The sequence below is a fragment of the Pituophis catenifer genome, unplaced genomic scaffold (genome assembly GCF_029215685.1).
Source record: "Pituophis catenifer annectens isolate HBS135680 unplaced genomic scaffold, rPitCat1.0.hap2 SCAF_6, whole genome shotgun sequence".
In the NCBI taxonomy this organism is placed as follows: Eukaryota; Metazoa; Chordata; class Lepidosauria; order Squamata; family Colubridae; genus Pituophis; species Pituophis catenifer.
The window spans coordinates 78,388,907-78,407,901 of record NW_027256886.1 but is presented as its reverse complement, the minus strand read 5'-3'; the positions used below and the strand labels follow the sequence as shown (position 1 = coordinate 78,407,901).

Below are 18,995 nucleotides of genomic sequence, written 5' to 3'. Positions count from 1 at the left end.
GAGAGAGAAAGAAAAAGAGAGAAAAAGAGAGACAGAGAGGGGGGAGGGAAAGAGAGAGAGAAAGAGAAATACACAGAGAGAGAAAGAGGGAGGGAGGAAAAGAGAGAGACAGAGAGAGAGGGAGGGAAAGAGAGAGGGAGGGAAAGAAAGAGACAGAGAGAGGGAGAGAAAGAGAGAGAGAAAGAGGGAAAGAGAGGGGGAGGGAAAGGGGGAGGGAAAGAGAAAGAGACAGAGAGAGAGGGAGGGAAGGTGAGAGAGAGAGGGAGGGAGGGAGAAAGGGAGGGGGAGAGAGAAAGAGAGAGGGAGGAAAAGAGAGAGGGAGAGGGTGGGAGAGAGAAAGAGAGTTGAAGTCTGAGTCTTGTGTCTAGTTGTTCTGGTGTGCAGTGCTCTATAGCATCGTTTTGAGGGTAGGAGTTTGAAACAACTTATGTCCAGGATGCGAGGGACCTGTAAATATTTTCACAGCCCTTTTTTTGACTGGTGCAGTATACAGGTCCTCAATGGAAGACAGGTTGGTAGTAGATGGATAACTTTGGACAGGTTGGATCACTTTCTCTTAGCCCTAAGAAGCCAATGGCAACCTACTTCTGAAAATGTGGCCAAGAAAACTTATCCATGTAGTTGCCAGAATCAAGACTGATTTGAATGCCCAACAATAATATTCAATGTAAAACACAAATCCATATCAGCAGTGGGTCCAAACAAACAGAAGCATGTAATTATTGAGCGTTTAATTTTAATTATTTTTCAAAGAGCCAAAAAACCCTCTAACACAAAGCATGCTTGTCCACCAATGTCTACTCTTCCATCTTGCCGGAGCAAAATCTTCAACTCTCCCCCACGACTGGAGCACTGAAATGCTAAATGATGACAGAATTAGTTTAGGTAGACAGGAAATATGCTTCTCTTTCTATCCAAATTAACAGTGCAGACTTGCTGATCACTGCTGAAGAGCAGATAGATAAAGAGAATTGAACACAATTACCTGCAATACAAACACAAGCCAGACTGGAAAAGATGAAATAGCTAAACAATTTTAACTACCGTATTTTTCGGAGTATAAGATGCACCTTTTTCCCCCCTAAAAGGGGGTGAAAATTTAGGTGCGTCTTATACACCGAATGTAGCCGCACCCACCCACTGGCCCCCACCCTTTGGCCTCTGCCTCCCTGCCTCCTTTGCAAGCAAACAGCAAGAAAAAGCAGCTCCTTTCAGCTTCAGCACAGGCTAATTAGCACAAGTTGATTGGATCGGCCTCCCAACTCTCAGCTGATTTGATATCAGTTGTTTTGCGCGGGGCTCTGCTGCTTGCTGCAAAGAGGTAAATTGCTGGAGCAGATTTTTTTTTCCTTGTGCTAATCAAGCTATGCTGAAAACGAAAATGAAAGTAAAGCAGGCTGTTTGCTGTAAGGAGGCAAAATTGCTCAGAGGCAGAGACAGAGGGAGATTTCTTTTTCTTCTTTTCCTCACCAAAAAAGGTAGGTGCGTCTTATACTCCGAAAAATATGGTACGTTTCTCCAAAATAATACAAGAAGTCCTCAGTGTGCGACTCCAACTGAGCCCAAAATTTCTGTTGCTAAGCGAGATCGTTGTTAAATGAGATTTGACACATTTTAGACCGTTCTTGCTACAGTTGTTCAGTGGATCACCGCAGTTGTTAAGTTAAGTAACACAATTGTAAAGTGAATCTGGCTTTTCCCCTTGAGTTTGCTTCTCAGAAGGTCTCAAAAAGTGATCGCATGACCTTAAGACACTGCAACCGTCATAAATTTGAATCAGTTGCCAAGCATCCAATTTTTGATCACGTGACCATGGGATGCTGCAGTGGTCATACATGCAAAAAATGGTTGCAAGTCACTTTTTTGTAACTTTGAACAGTCACTAAACAAATGTTTAAGTTGAGGACTACCGGTAGATAGCCACCGAATTAAGTGCCAATGATTTGCCATAATCCTTAATTTTAGAATTAAAGTTACAGTAATTTCATTGGGTGGGCAAACTAGAAGAAAAGATTGTGCCTGGGGTTGTTGTTTTTTTTCATCTTGATTAAATTTGGCAGGGAAGGATGGCTGAATTTGTACCAATTGTACAGCATCAGGGCTACCCAATGAAACAACCAACGTCCTTGTTTGAGTTCAAGAGTTCAGGAGGACATTGCAAATAAAATTTTGGCAGATTATACTGAGACCTAAAAAGAGAAACTGTAAAATCATGACGGCTCTTTAGAAGGCCAGATCCTGAAGATGAAACTCAAATACTTTGGCCACCTAATGAGAAGGAAGGACTCACTGGAGAAGAGCCTAATGCTGGGAACGATTGAGGGCAAAAGAAGAAGGGGATGGCAAAGAATGAGGTGGCTGGATGGAGTCACTGAAGCAGTCGGCATGAGATTAAATGGACTCCAGAGGATGGTAGAGGACAGGAAGGCCTGGAGGAATGTTGTCCATGGGGTTTTGATGGGTCGGACAAGACTTCGCAACTAACAACAACAACAACAAAAATCATGGGAATTCCTACCGCATAGTTTGTTTTTCCACAGTTGCTGTGACCAATAGCTGCTTAATACAGCATGAGCAGACCCTGATGGAAAAATAAGATGTAATAGCTGTAATAACAATGTCATAGCAGATCAGTGTTCAAAGCACTTCAGCGTATCTTAACTTCAATAGTAATTATTGCAAGAGTGTAAGTTACTGCGATTTCTGAAATAAATTTCCTATCACCTAACAAACAAAAGGTTCTCTCAGTTGTTTGCTGTATTTCTGAAATTGTTAGTCTGCCATTCTGTGTTGTAATCCCACCCATTCTCAATGGATCAAATCTGCTTCAAGGCAGGGGTGAAATTTACTTACTGTACCTTCTCTACTGGTTCGCCAATGTCCAAGCGCCCGTCATCTGTATGCGCAGAGGCTTTTTTTTTATATTATTATTATTATTATTATTTTTAACATTTTACATTTTAAATTGCTAACATTACAAACAACATATACAATATTTCACCCTGTGCTATACATAAGAAAGGAAGATTTGGTTCTTCGGATATATCCTCATGATCGCCAAAATCCACGTTCTCGGGGTACAGGTATTGAAGCATCCAATTTTCCCAGCGCATAGTCCACAAATGGTTTCCAAATTTTCCAGAAAATGTCTTCTTTATAGTCACCATTTCTAATTTTAATATCACATGTCATTTTATCATTTAAAGCTAATTTCCACATTTCACAATACCATTCTTCTATTCTAAAATTCACATCTAATTTCCAATATCTGGCTATTATAATTCTACCCATTATAATCATAATTCTAATCAATTCTTTCTCATATTTTGTTGGTTCTATTTCCTTAATTATCAACAGTAATATAGTTTCTGGTCTCAATATTATTGCTTTCCCCATCATTTCAAATATCATTTCCTCCAATTGTTGCCAAAACTTTTTAACTTTATCACATTTGTACCACATATGTTCATAAGTCCCTAATTCCATATCACATCTCCAACATTGTTTACTAATTTTTTTATCCATCAATGACAATCTTAATGGAGTCAAATACCATTTCCAAACAACCTTATAATTATGCTCTTTAATCCTTACAGATAAAGTCTTCATAATTCTACTCTTCCAATTCACGTTCCAATCTAAATCTGATATTTTAATATTAAGTTCTTTTTCCCAATTCATCTTCATCACCCTTTGTGGTTTTCCATCAAAATTTATAATCTTATATATCTTACTAACGAGTCCCTTTAGCCCAATTTCATCTTTCATAATTTGGAATACTAAATATTCAAATTCAGTTTTACTTCTACTTATCGAACAATTGTCCCTTACCTTCTTAGTCCATTTTTCTATCTGTATTTTTTCAAACCAGCCTAAACCCAATTTTTCAATGATTTCTTTTTTCCTCCTTTCATTTTCTGAAGTTTTTAACCAATCTATTATAGTTTGTATATTTTCATCTTCCATTACCCTATCACGACTTATATTAGTTTTAATCGGCCAATTTTCAATTGTCTTCCCTAAGAAAATTATATCTGGAATTAAAATTTTAACAAATTTGTTCCAAATTTTACTCAGTCCCTTTAACCAATAGCTATTAATTACACATTTTGATTTTGCTTTATCTAAAAACCATGTTGAGCCAAATCTCTTGATGTCCTTTAATTCTAAATCTCTCCAATCTTCACCTTTAAATATTTTTACCACAGTCCGAATAGCATAGGCCCAATAATAATTGAGTAGTTTGGGGATTCCTAATCCACCTTCCTTTTGATTTTGATACCACATTTTCTTCACTAATCTAGGTCTTTTCCCACCATTACAAAATTTATCCAATTTCTTCTGAGATCCTTCAATATCTTTCTCTGTCAAGTTTAACGGTAACATCTCAAATAAAAAATTAAACTTTGGCAACAACATCATCTTACACATTGCAATTCTACCAAACCAAGACAACTTTATCATTTTATATTTATCTATCTTTTTCTCAATTTCATTCATCACCACATCATAATTTAATTTTTTCATTTCTTTAACTTTGAGTGAAAGTGTTAAGTGTTAAGTGTTAAGTGAAAGTGTTGAAATATTTGGGTATAACACTTTCACTCAAAGTTAAAGAAATGTATGCGCAGAGGCTTAAAATGTTGCAAAAAAGTGACATCATGACGTCCGCGCAGGTGGGCGGAGCATCCCGCAGCCGCCGCTACCAGTTCGCCCAAGCAGGATAGAACCGGCTGGATTTCACCCCTGCTTCAAGGACACTTTCCTGAATGTGTGCTGGGTTATAATTGTGTCAGCCCTGACCAGATAGACTTTTAATCTAACACCTTCAGAAGGTACCAGGCTATTAAAGGCTACAATACATAACAGTACTATTTTAAGAATTCCTAGACACCCACTTATTCATAAAAGAAGTACTAGAGTTGGGCAATGCTTCAGATTCAGTTCCAAAATTATGCTTTGGAACACTCATAAGGACATGCCTGCAGCCCTCGTTGCAATTCATTCAAGCTATGATTAGGGGACCGGAGGCTAAAACATATGAAGAACAGTTGCAGGTGCTGGGATGTCTAGTTTAATGAAAAGAAGGACTAGGGGAGACATGATAGCGATCTTTCAATATCTCAGGGGCTGCCACAAAGAAGAGGGAGTCAAGCTATTCTCCAAAGCACCTGAGGGCAGGACAAGAAGCAATGGGTGGAAACTAATCAAGGAGAGAAGCAATTTAGAACTAAGGAGAAATTTCCTGACAGTGAGAACAATTAATCAGTGGAACAACTTGCCTCCAGAAGTTGTGAATATTCCAACACTGGACGTTTTTAAGAAGATGTCGGATAACCATTAGTCTGAAGTGGTGTAGGGTTTCCTGCCTAAGCAGGGGGTTGGACTAGAAGACCTCCAAGGTCCCTTCCAACTCTGCCATTCTATTCTATTCTATTCTATTCTATTCTATTCTATTCTATTCTATTCTATTCTCCGGGATCATGTGACTGCTGCACGGGGTCTCATGATCCCATCATAGAAAGCAGACAATGGCTTTAAATAGTTGCAGGCAGGGGTTACATTCAAACCTCTGTGCACTCCAAAATGCCCTTTCTGCATTATTTCCAAAATGCTGCACAACCTTGCCATGTACGTAGCAAAGAAAAAAAAATCATGTTACCTCAAAAATATGTCTTCAAACAGTCTTAAGGTACCTTAACAATAACAGTATAACAGAGTTGGAAGGGACTTTGGAAGTCTTCTAGTTCAATTCAAGGTTGACTCAGCCTTCCATCCTTTCGAGGTAGGTAAAATGAGGACCCAGATTGTAGGGGCAATAAACTGACTTTGTATAAAAAAGAACTCTGCTTAGGGGTGGGGGGGCAAAAGCCCTACTAAGCAGGTATATACAAAAATATGAAGGCTATTGCTTAACACATTGTAAGCCACCCTGAGTCTCTGGAGAAGGGCGGCATATAAATTGAACCAATAAATAAATAAATAAATAAATAAATAAATAAATAAATAAATAAATAAATAAACTCCCAATCAAGCAGGAGACCCTGTTCCATTCCAGACAAATAGCTGTCCAATCTCTTCTTTAAAAAAAAAAAAAACTCCAGTGATGGAGCACTCACAACTTCTGGAGGCAAGGCATTCCACTGATTAATTTTTCTCACTGTCAGGAAATTTCTCCTTAGTTCCAGCTGGATTTTTCCTTGATAAGTTTCCATCTATTACTTTTTGTTCTGTCCTCAGGTGCTTTGGAGAATAGGTTAACCCCCTTCTCTTTTTTACAGCCCCTTAAATATTGGAAGATTGTTATGTGGTGCAGTGGTTAGAGTGCAGTACTGCAGGCTACTTTTGCTGACTGCCAGCTGCCTGCAATTTGGCAATTCAAATCTCACCAGGCTCAAGGTTGACTCAGCCTTCCATCCTTCCGAGGTAGGTAAAATGAGGACCCAAATTGTTGGGGGCAATAGGCTGACTCTGTAAACTGCTTAGAGAGGGCTGTAAAGCACTGTAAAGCGGTATATAAGTCTAAATGCTATTGCTATCATCTCACCCTTAGTCCTTCTCTTTAGATTAGACATACCCAGTTCCTATAACCCATTCATTGTATATTTTATTCTCCAGCCTCCTAATCACCTTTGTTGCTCTTCTCTGCACTCTTTCTACAGTCTCAACATCTTTTGTGTATCCTGATGACCAAAACTGGAGGCAGCATTCCAGTTAGACAAACTAATTTATTGCCGCACTCACTTTTATAGATAAAAGCCTATTTTAGTAGTAGTTGCTACTACTAAGTTATGTTTCCATAAATGTTTTGTTCCTTTTACGGTTGAAATATTATTTTGGGGCTTCTGCTGCTATCGTATTTTACTGTTCTTAAATAAGAATTATTCACCTATATCTAAAAAAATAGGAAAATCCCTTCATATACAGACTTACCTGTGACCGGATCTTCAGAAATGCCATTCCATGGTGCAAAATAACGAGAGTAAAAATCATAGCTGTCAGGATTTTTATGATGATCTCCTTTAACTGTGATTATTACGCCTTTTATTTTTCCAGTCTTGTCGGCCAGCAAAAGACGCTGAGTATCCACCTTTAATTTCTCCAGATCATACCTTGGTGACAAACATTCACCATTAAGGACTCAAAACAGATGTCTATACCCTTGAAAATGCAAAACTAAAAATACCAATGAGAACAATGAACTGAACAATATTGCATTTTTTAATTAAGGGCCTGGTGGCTCAGCAGACATTGTGATTAACACCAGCTGTCTGCAATTACTACAAGTTCGAATCTCCCCAGGCTCAAGGTTGACTCAGCCTTCCATCCTTTTTCAAAGGTAGGTAAAATGAGGACCCAGTTTGTGGGGGCAATAAGCTGACTTTGTATAAATATACAAAAGTATGAAGGCTATTGCTTAACGCATTGTAAACCGCCCTGAGTCTCCGGAGAAGGGTGGCATATAAATCAAATTTTTTAAAAAATAATTACTATAATACCAATGGTAATTGTAAGCTTTAGCTCACCGTTGGCATATTTTCCATGCAAAATATAGATTTGAAACCAAAATATTAAGCTTAGTAGAAGCAAAAAAAAGTCCAGTAATAAGAAGATTGTCCAAAATGGGATTCCCCACTGTGGTATCTATTAAATCAGGGGTGTCCAATGACTTCTGGACTTGTGAACTTCCACTCCTTGTGAATTTGAAGACTTGTGAACTTCAGCTCCTAGAATTCCCCAGCCAGCCATGCTCACAAGTCTTCAAGTTGTCAAGGTTGGGCACCCCTGCCCTAAATGGACTAGGAATTCCCAGAAAGTAGAATTCCCAACCAGCTGAGAAGTGCCAGGTATAGTCCAAATACGTGGAGGGCATCAAGCTGGAGCAAGGTGAGCAAGGCAAAAATTAACAGGGAGAGGTAAAAAGAATGTCTCCTTCCTAGAGCTTGTGCAAGATCAAAGAAATGAAGGAAATCAACTAAGGAAGGGAGATGAGACTGCATAAATTTACCGGTACATGCAATCATTTAAAGAAATGTGCAATTGAAATGTATATACCTTTCATACACCTCACTGAGACAGATAAGTAGCTTTTTTGTGTCAGGAGAATAACGGACCTCTTCAACGTTCATATCCCCCACTGCTACCTAGTGATAAAATGGGACAGAATGAGCCAAAGAGAGCTATTGTAATTTTCTCATGTCCACATAGTAGCAAGCTTTTCTTCATTACTTATTTACTACGTCTGGCAACACCAGTTTTATCCCTGTTCCATGAAGTCTGGACTTGCCTTAACTCCAGTGTATGATTTAAGCACTCTTTGCCAAACCTCCAACAGACACCAACCAGACAATCCCAAAGCATGTCAGGAGACTTTTTAATGCCAGCAGTAACAGAATAACAGAGTTGGAAGGGACCTTGGAGGTCTTCTAGTCCAACCCCCTGCTCAGGCAGGAAATACCACTTCAGACAAATGGTTGTCCAGTCTCTTCTTAAAAGCCTCCAGTGTTCAAGCACCCACAACTTCGGAAGGCAAGCCATTCCACTGGTTAACTGTTCTCGCTGTCCGGTAATTTCTCCTTAGTTCTAGGTTGGTTCTCTCCTTGATTAGTTTCCGTCCACTGCTTCTTGTTCTGCCTTCAGGTGCCTTGGAGAATAGCTTGACCTCCTCTTGTTTGTGGCAGCCCCTTAAATATTGGAATACTCACAACATGTCAATTTCTGTCGCTACTGGTTTGTTCATGGGCGTGCGCAACCTCACACATGCATGTGACGCTTCTGCGCATGCGCAGAGACTTCCGGGCAGGTGGGCGGAGCCTCCCGTTTCCGCCGCTACCAGTTCGCCCAATCCGATCAAACCGATAGCAACCCACCACTGGTTGAGTTGGTGTGATCAAGGCTTTATCTTGTTTTTTGTGTGTGTGGCACATGTGTAGAGCTACAATTGCCTTTTGGATATATCCCGCGGACACCCTTGGCTATTGCTAAGGAGAAAGGTTCCATGTAGAATTTTTATTTACTGTTTTCTTAAAAGTGAAGTGCATTATCTGGTATGTTACCCAACGCAAAGAAAAATGGAATGTATATATTGATCCACTCACGGGAAAATTCTAGAGACACATTAAAAAGGGAGATCAATCACAGCCATAATATTTAAATTAACAGTATCATCCGCATGCAATACAAAAGGGGTGGGATTTAGATGCAATGCCTCACCCACCATTTTACGGATTTTGACGCTGAATTAGTGGGTTTTAGATTAGGCTTTTAATATTTAATTCCCCACTTCATTTGTAGCATACTTAGACATTGTTTTCATTTAGTTTGGGGATTAAATTTCACATGTAGGAAGAATTTAACAGTGAGCAAACCTAAGGAACCCTTTGCAGGGGTGTCAAACGGGCGGCCCGTGGGCCGGATACATCACGTACAGGCCACGCCCACCCCAGCTCAGCAAAGGGAAAAAAATGTTGTGATATGTCACATGACAGCAACGTGACGCCGCAAGTTTGACACTTGGATTTTATGGTGATAAATGCAACGGGGAAAAAAGCTGTGTAAATTACCTTTACCAACTCTTCTACTTCCTGGAAATCCTAGATTTAAAAAAAAAATGAAAGCAATATGAAAATCATGCGTGCCTTTCACTTTTCAAGGAAATGTTCAAGAGGTACCACGTAAAGCTAACCTGTGGATAAGTGAAGTAAAGTGGCAAATCCAAGATAATCTCATCTCCTGCTTTCCTGGCTTTTAATTCTCCACTAAGAGTTTTGAAAGTGAGGGTGGGATTCATATTTTCTGTTTTTAAAATCAGAAATGTATAACCGTCAAGATGGTTAAAAAAACGTGCGTTGTGTCAAACTATGAACGGTTAAAATACCACTTACTCTTATGGAATAATACAGCAGCAGATGCAAGGGTGGCATGGCCACAGAGAGGGACTTCATTTGTAGGTGTAAACCACCTTAATCCAAAACAGGAACCTGAAAGAGGATGCTCACGAATCACTCTTATTGGAAATGATTTTTCAACAGCGGAAAAATTAAACAAGGAAGCAAAAATGGTACAAGGAACAAAAAACTCAATGTTCTTTCTTTTTTTTTTTTTTAAAGTAGAAAAATACAATGAAGAAAATGAAAGACTGGCTTCAAGGTCATTTCTTTCGGGCGGACATTCTGAAAATGCTTCATATATTTGAAATATGCCTCTAAAGATGATCTGGTAATCCACAAGGTACACACAGGAAAAGATCACCCCCAAGCGACCTATTCTAAGCTAGTTAGGATACCAAGGGTTAATTTTATAGAATTTGATTGGGCTGCATAAAAAGGCATTCTACACTAATGAAATATCTAATTTTTTTTATTTATTTATCAAATTTATACACTCTGGGCAGTGTATCAATTTGATAAATAAATTTTTAAAAATAGATATTTCATTAGTGTAGAATGCCTTTATATGCAGCCCGGTTAAATTAAGTCATTGTTTGATATTTACAGCATTGCCCTGAAATCTCCCACTGGATTTTATAATCTGTATAGATTTCCTATGTCGTTTAATACCCATATGAATCTGCGGGGGAGGTCATCTGGAGTTTTGTAGTAAGGTGCAGTTGTTCTTGTATTCCTACCACCAGTGGTGAAATCCAAATTCTTTTACTACCAGTTCTGTGGGCGTGGCTTGGTGGGCATGGCAGGGGAAGGATACTGCAAAATCTCCATTCCCACCCCACTCCAGGGGAAGGATACTGCAAAATCTCCATTCCCTCCCCACTCCTGGGGGAAGGATATTGCAAAATCTCCATTCCCACCCCACTCTGGGACCAGCCAGAGGTGGTATTTGCCGGTTATCCGAACTACTCAAAATTTCCACTACCGGTTCTCTGAACTGCTCAAAATTTCTGCTACCGGTTCTCCAGAACCTGTCAGAGCCTGCTGGATTTCACCCGTGCCTACCACCCAACACCAAGGAAACAACCCGTATCCTTCAAGATTGCCATATCTCAAAAGTGGGCAGGTTGAGGGAGAATAAACTGAAATTAAGCCTAAATAAGGGGGAGGTTTTGGTGACATGGAGAAAACTAGAAGAATTGTTTGATTAGGGTTCACAGACACCGCAAAAAAGAGCAGATTTGCAGTTTCAGAGGGGCCTTGTTACTGAATCTGCAGGTGTTAGCTGTTGGAAGGAGCATGTTGTACAATATGGTGAATGGGCCAGCTGTTGACCAGACTTGGAGACCATCTGCCTTGATTACCACAGCATTCTCTCCAATGAGTAACTCTTGAAAAATAGGCAGAATTTCCAACTGGTGCAAACCTGGTCTGAGAAACAGGAGTCATGTAATGTCTGGACAGAAAGAACCATTGCTGATTTACAATTTGGTCATCCAGAGAATCACTTCTCCCCTGAGTGAACTTGCCCAGCTAATTATGTCAATAGGAAAGGCATTTCCAAGAGATGCCCCCCCGCCTGTAACTTCCCTACATGGTATATGGGAAAAGGCCAGAGGTGGGTTTCAGCAGGTTCTGACCAGTTCTGGAGAACTGGTAGCAGAAATTTTGAGTAGTTCGGAGAACTGGTAGTAAAAATTCTGACTGGCCTCGCCCCCATCTATTCTCTGCCTCCCGAGTCCCAGTTGATTGGGAGGAAATGGAGATTTTGCAGTAACCTTCCCCTGGATTGGGGAGGGAATGGAGATTTTACAGTATCCTTCCCCTGCCACCTCCACCAAGCCACACCCACAGAACCGATAGTAAAAAAATTTGAAACCCATCACTGGAAAAGGCCCCCTTTTGTGAGTTTCTCCGCTTAGGGAAGACCCTCCCATGAGACCTGCATTTGATGCCCAATATTTAAGAAAATAGCAAAAATGCATTTCTTTCACAGCTTTAAACTGTGTGCTGATGTCAATAATATTAAATAGACTATTAAATATTTTTTTAAAAAAATATCGATATTTTGCTTTCAATTTTGATTTGTTTTGTTTTGATTCGAATGTATTGATTGTACTCTTTTAAATGCTTGGTTTTAGTTATGGCAAACCACTGTTCAGCAGAAAGGCTAAGTACAATTTTAATAATACGTTCATTCATTGATTGGCAACCTTCAGTCTCAAAAGACTATGGTATCGTGCTCTGGAAAGAGGTCCTAAAACAGCATCTGGTGTGACTAAAAAAGGCCAATTCGAGAGTGGCAATCCCTTCCATACTGAGGGCAGATACATTCTGTCCCCTGCCCAGTCCCCAGATTTCCCGGATTGGTTCCGGGACTGCCTCTTTGCCTCAGCCTTCCGAACAAGTGTCTCTTCAAATTGGAGAAGGCCATGCTGTGTCTTTAGCCTCCAAGCTGAACGATCAGAGGCCAAGGTTTCCCAGTCATTAATGTCCATTCCCAAGGCCTTTACTAATAATACGTTAAGAGAGAAAAAAATCAGAATGTTCAAAGGCAGCCATCTGATAGATGGAACTGCCCCAAGGAATTTTGGAAACCGTAGATTGATTAACTTCTCAGTATTCCAATAAGGAACAATTGTTGCTTTTCAGAACCGAAAGTAAGGCAACTTTTTCTAATTTCAGTAGTTTATGAGTATAACAGCAACATCTACAGGGAAGAGGCATTAAAAAAGAGATGACAGGCTGAACCAGGTCCTTTTTGTGTTTGTTGATAATATTATCAATATTTTAACCTGCCCTTTTTTGTTATATATATATTTGGTCAACTTGTGGCAGTGAACATACCTCATATCCCTATCTCCTATTTTTCCCACAACAACAAACCTGTGAGTATGATGGCATCACCTATGAATATAAATTGAAGGGACTTTGATTGATTTGATTTGATTTGACAGCTGTATCCACCATCTGCAATTTCTTGAACCCCCTACAAACGCCATTCAGCTATAAGTTAGATCTTCACCTTCATTTCATAATCTGTCATAATAACACCCAACTTCTTTATCAAAAGTGCCTCAATTGTCAAATTCATATTTCAGCAAAGCTACATTTAAACACACAAATGATTATTTACTTTTGGTGAAGTCATCTGTGGGGTGCAGTTTTCTGATGAAGGCTGTTTCTGAGAGGTTCATTTCTGCAGCAATTTTTTGATGCCAACCTTCTTCCAGATCCTAAAATGAACAGCAACCAATTTAAACAGTGATGTACAAATGCATCCCATGTCTTTTGTAGCAAGCATATAATGTTTCACATCTTTTCTATATAAATAAAAATGTAAATGTTCATTTGTTCAAAATCTTAAATCTCTGAAAGTTCTTCACCGATTGCTTTGAAATTTTGACACAATGTTGCATTCGAATATGCGCGTGTTTTTATATACCTATATTATATAGATGTCACACCTGTGACAGGTAAAAACATTCTTTTTTGAAAAACAGCACCATCTGTTGGACATAAAAGCAACACACGCTATACTAAATATTTTACGATTCCATTTCAATGTTCACAGAGGGAAATTATTGGCACTCGGTCAAAAAATATTGTATACCCACAAGACTGAGGCACGGCAACGCGTGGCCGGGTACAGCTAGTTTTTAATAAATATTTTGTATTTAATAAATATTTTAATAAATATTTTGAGTTAAATGTATCTTGTAAACAACAAGGGAACACGGTGGCTCAGTGGCTAAGATGCTGAGCATGTCAATCGAAAAGTCGACAGTTCAGCGGTTCGAATCCCTAGTGCTGCATAATGGGGTGAGCTCCCGTTACTTGTCCCAGCTTCTGCCAATCTAGCAGTTCGAAAGCACGTAAAAAATGCAAGTAGAAAAATAGAGACCACCTTTGGTGGGAAGGTAACAGCGTTCTGTGCGCCTTTGGTGTTTAATCGTGCCGGCCACATGACCATGGAGACGTCTTCAGACAGTGCTGGCTCTTCAGCTTTGAAACAGAGATGAGCACCACCCGTAGGGTTGGGAACGACTAGCACATATGTGCGAGGGGAACCTTTACCTTTACTCTTAAACAACTCACTTCTCCTTACACCCAAAAAGAGGGGACCATTTCTATCTCCCAATTCCTTATTCAACAAAAAGGTACAGAAGATCCATGAATAACAACATGAAAAAAATCACTCATGTTCCAGTTCCTCTATGAGACGATTGTCTACCCAAAATACTGATTCAAGGTGAGGTGTGTTCTCTACCTACGGTGACCATATCTTCCTGAAATGAAATAAAGGACCAACCTCAAAAAGAGGCAAATCTGAAGGAGGTTCATATGGAGCTTTAAAAATTAATTATTTCTGTTTTAACTTTGTTTTAGAAAGGAAAATTCAAGAAGAAACCAAGAAAAAAATAAATAAATCTAACAGTCAGCTTTCTGAAATGAAATATTGCTCTTTATTATCATTATGTAGTGACAATAAATACCACAATATTTGTATTTATATTTATGTGTGCAGCTCTGAGTACAGAAAAATCTATTTTTCCTGCCCTCTGGTAATTGTGCACGTTTTTGCAGCCAAACTCTGGTAGCCAAAGGCAAACACAGTGTCTCTCTACAAGTAATTCTTGACTTAGGAACATTTGTTGAGCAATGGCACTGGAAAAAAAAAAAGACTTACAACCAGCTTACAACTGTCACAGCATCCTCATGATCACATAGACAAAATTTGGGTGGTTGGCAACTGGTGTGTAATTACGACACAGGCAACATCCTGAGTTCATGTGATTGCCATCGGCGACTTTCTCAGCCAGCGTCTGATAAGCAAGTTCAATGGGAGACGCCGGATTCGTTTAATGACTGCATGATTCCCTTAACAACTGCAGTGATTTGCTTAATTGTGGCCAAAAAAGGTCTTAAAATCAGGCGTGACTCAATTAACAACCACCTTGCTTAGGAATAGAAATTCTGGTACGAACTATGGTTGTAAATCAAGGATGCTTGTTTAAACCAGGGGTCCCCAATCTTGGCAACTTTAAGCCTTGGCGGACTTCAACTCCCAGAATTCCCCAGCCAGCTAGCTGGGGAATTCTGGGAGTTGAAGTCCGCCAAGGCTTAAAGTTGCCATGGTTGGAGACCCCTGGTTTAGACAGTTTTAAGTTTTTAGGCTTTTGTGCAAGCCAGAAAGAGGGCGCCTGTGAAGGGTTGCCTTCCTTCCACACCAGCCCGGCTCTATGCCATCCTATTTAGGCATGTTTTTGAAGCTGGGCGCATGCTTGGACAGTGTGTGTGCCAGGAAAGCGCATGCATAGAGGGCCAGGAACATGTATGGATGGGGCGCAAGCAAGCAAAGCGAATGAGCGCGCACGCTCATGCTCACATTTGCGAACCGTTAGGGAAAGTAAGTGAATACCACCTCTGGAGAGAACCCCCAGAATCGAGCATGCATTTATGAGAATAGTTAGCTTTGGCAAACATTTAGCTGATCCAGAAGTAAATCCCAGGATGGGACTACAAGAGTCCCTATAGTTAAAAGTGAGACAGGTGTTAGGAAATGATTTTACCTAACTTGTTGGGTTGGCAATATATAAACCATAAATAAAGTTTTAAGACTGCTTTATTGCTGTATTGCATCATACTGTGTCCTGATATGGTTAGCTCTGTAGCCAATGACCTTAAAAGGGAGCTAGAAACCTGGTTTGTTTCTCTTTACTGCTCTTTTTTATGCTTTTTGCTGTGTTTGCTACTGTTTGCAACTGTTTATCCTGTATGACTACAACGACTGGTAAGAAGACTTTGTTATTGGATTATCCCTGGACTATTGTTTTACTATCTACTGCTTTATACGTGCATGACCTGGACTGTTTATTGGACTGTGCCTTATTACTATTTCCTGAAAGTAAACACAACTCAGTGTATCTGTGTGTTGGCTGTGTTATTTCCTAACTACTCTCAATCGCTTTCATGTGCATACCCTTGCTACTCAAGGGTTGCTCTGCGAATTCCTCAACAACAGGTCTAGAACATGTTTCTCAAACTTGTCAACTTTAAGGAGTATGGACTTCAACTCCCAAAATTCTCCAGCTAGCATGCTGGCTGGGGAATTCTGGGAGTTAAAGTCCACATGCCTTAAAGTTGCCAAGGATGAGAAATACTGCAATAGATGCAGTGCATGATTTTGGGGGCCTAGATGCATATGTCATGGTGATTCCCCCTAATTCTCTCCAGCAAGGATTTGCTTGCCACCATCCAAACTGGAAACATACTATGCCAAAATAAGTTTTAGACTATATTTCAGAAGATCTTTAGGTTTGGGATCTGAAATGTTGAGAACACATGGACTCTCTCTTTTTCATACACTCACAAAATGGCTTGCAAAGTTTAGCTACGAACAAATGGGCTGCCATGACTAGTGTGATCAAACATGATACACTCGTTATGCCCAACGTTTTCCGTTCTCCAGCTTCTTTTTGCTTTCTTTTGTTTCTGAGCAGGTGGACAGTTTCAACCAAATTTATTGAACTTACCAAATGTAATAAATTTAAACAAACAAATATTTAAATATAAAACAGTCCCCATCATGTTGCATTGCAAAAAAATGGTTGTGCTCAACTCTCATTTTTCTCCCCACCCCCCTTTTTTTTGTACCCCCCTTTTTTTTTTCATTGTTGGGGTTGGATGTTCATTTTTCTGTTTTTCGGCTTTGTATTTTATTCTTGTTGACAAACAAAAATAAATCTGTTAAAAAAAAATAAAAGAATTCTGAAGAATTCTGAACAGCTGAGGCAGGGACCTTAGAAGTGATACATGGGCATCCGAGCATCATCTTCATGAATTTATCAACCTAATTTTCTATTTTCAAAGCCCAGCAAAACAAAAGGAATATCCTGATAACCATGATATACAGTATGTTTTTAACCATCGCCATCTTGTGGTAACTTTGAAATATAATAACTGTGGTCTTTGTTCTCTCAATTTTGTATAATCAGCTCACTGTTCATACAAAGTTGAGGCAACCTTTTTTGGTTCAAAAGAAGGGAACATGAAACTAACCTGCATAAACTTCTCAAAAAATTCCAGTTTTGAAAGAACTGTGTTCTATCCAGGGGTGAAATCTAAAATTTTTCCCTACCGGTTCTGTGGGCGTGGCTTGGTGGGGGGGGTGTCCTGTGACTGAGTGGGCGTGGCCAACTCGATGTCACTCACAGCCACGCCCACTCAGTCCCAAGACCCCCTTCCACCAAGCCACGCCCACAGAACCTGGTAGGAAAACTTTTAAAATTTCTTTCTCCCACGGCTCCGTCCACCTGCCCCATTCCCCGGACTCCTACTGCTCACCTTTCTCCCACGGCTGGCTGTCAGGGAAGGCAAGCGCCCGAAAGGTAGCGGAGTCGCTCACTTTCCTTCTTGAATGAGCCGCTCTGGTCCACACCGCAGCTGCGCAAGCGCACACCGTTTATTTAATTCAGCGGCAGGTTGGGTGTGCGCTTGCACAGCTGGCGCGTGGACCAGAGTGGCTCATTCAAGAAAGAGAGTGAGTAACTCCTCTACCTTTCGGGCGCTTGCCTTCCCTAACAGCCAGCCGCGGGAGAAAGGTGAGCAGTAGGAGTCCGGGGAATGGTGCATTCCCTGAGTCCGGGGAATGGGGAGGGTGGGCGGAGCCTCCAGCTGCCATTGCTACCGGTTCTCCGAACCACCGGCCATCATCGCTACCTACTTGCCCTAGCTGGTCCGAATCGGGTGCATTTCACCCTTGGTTCTATTTTTGCAAAGCTTGGTTACAGATCATGCAACACTAAATGCAAGGCTGTTATCTCAATTTGAACTGAAAAGGTTCACGGAATACACACAAAATCTTTGGCAATATACAGTGGCTTCATAAAATACTGGCAAAAGATTTTCTTGAGGACAAACCTCCCACCCATACCTCCACCTGTCACTTAAATAAGCAATGTAGATCCTCTGTTTGTACAAAGGATCAGTTAATCCTTTGTATCAACAGTCAAGTAAATGCTAGTCAAAGAAAATGGTATCACTCACAAATAGCAGACATTGCTAGTTAATTTTCTTTAAACTAAAGGAATTTGTTAAAAACTTACGTCTTCAAGAAGACAAACAGCAGCAGGATTCCCACTGAAGGGTTGGTTGGTAAACGCATCAATTATGAAAACTGAAATCTGCATTTTCTTCCTTACAGAATTTTACAAGGCTTTTTAAAATGGCCCTTTGGAAATTGCTGAGTCTCTCTTTCTTGTTATTGCAGAAATGTCCAAGTTAATATTAAACTCAGCAAGTAGAAAGAAGGAGGAGTTTTTTATTTAAATTGATTTGTCATCTTTACCTATTTCAGCAACTACGCAAAGACTAAGTAATTTATGGCATTATTATTTACTATGGGACTTTGAAGAGTTGTTTTTGTTTAACTGAGTATGTAGTTGCCAGGACAGTTGTGATTCTGTAAATTTACTCAGAAGTAAAACCTACTACATTGTTTAACTTTTCCATTACTTCAGTAGCTATAGAATGACTTTTTGCCATCCTTTAAGTTCAAAACACAACTGTGTTTGCATCTGGCAGCAGTTTCCACCATTTCAAAGAAAGAAACCTGTAAGGACTCAGCTAACAAAAACTAAAATAATTCATATTCCATCCCCAAATAACATTAAGAAAGCTACAAAACATTGGGATCAAATATGTGTTTTGAGTCAGAAGAAACATACAGTTGAAGCTAGAGATTTTCCTTTTGGGGTTAATGGATGGAAAGATCTTATGGAATTTTGTTTTTATATATAACAGTGGCAAGGCCCCTATATGTACAAAGCTAGAAGGGCTTACAGATACCTACAATGGAAGAATGGATGGCTAAGCCAATGGAATTGACAAATGATGAAAACTAAAGAAGTCTTTGACCAATTTTATTTCTACCTAGAAACCACCTTTTGACTTTTTGCAAGAGACTGGAAGAAATGAAATTGTGATTTTTGGATTTGATGATTAGAAACAAGGGATTATGGAAACGTTAAAAGTCTGAATTTGATGTATTTTTTATTTATTTCCAGACAAAGAAAGTTGATTCTTTTTCTATTCTTTTTTTGTTGT

General features: G+C 39.8%; 1 protein-coding gene across 2 annotated transcripts; it reads right to left on the bottom strand.

The window, feature by feature from the left end:
• Positions 1-730: 730 nt before the first annotated feature.
• PBLD (phenazine biosynthesis like protein domain containing) lies at positions 731-18,137 on the bottom strand. Of its 2 annotated transcripts, XM_070944836.1 has the most exons (9): positions 17,996-18,137; positions 13,024-13,123; positions 9,885-9,980; positions 9,686-9,795; positions 9,564-9,593; positions 8,056-8,144; positions 6,934-7,112; positions 2,519-2,581; positions 731-860 (listed from the first exon to the last, which is right to left on the bottom strand). In XM_070944836.1, exons 1-9 carry the CDS (start codon positions 18,077-18,079, stop codon positions 748-750), a joined length of 864 nt encoding a protein of 287 aa, XP_070800937.1. In that variant the 5' UTR covers positions 18,080-18,137; the 3' UTR covers positions 731-747. The 2 variants fall into 2 exon arrangements, with proteins under 2 accessions (XP_070800937.1, XP_070800938.1); XM_070944837.1 differs by lacking the exon at positions 9,885-9,980.
• Between the last annotated feature and the right edge of the window lie 858 nt (positions 18,138-18,995).

Bases quoted from the DNA above. Each gene is read 5' to 3' on its own strand.
- PBLD (XM_070944836.1), bottom strand. From the start codon at position 18,079: ATGCAGATTTCAGTTTTCATAATTGATGCGTTTACCAACCAACCCTTC. The intron at 9,594-9,685 runs GTTAGCTTTACG...TTTTAAATCTAG, and splicing joins TTTACTTCACTTATCCACAG to GATTTCCAGGAAGTAGAAGA. The intron at 8,145-9,563 runs GTAATTTACACA...TTTTATCACTAG, and splicing joins AAGTAGAAGAGTTGGTAAAG to GTAGCAGTGGGGGATATGAA.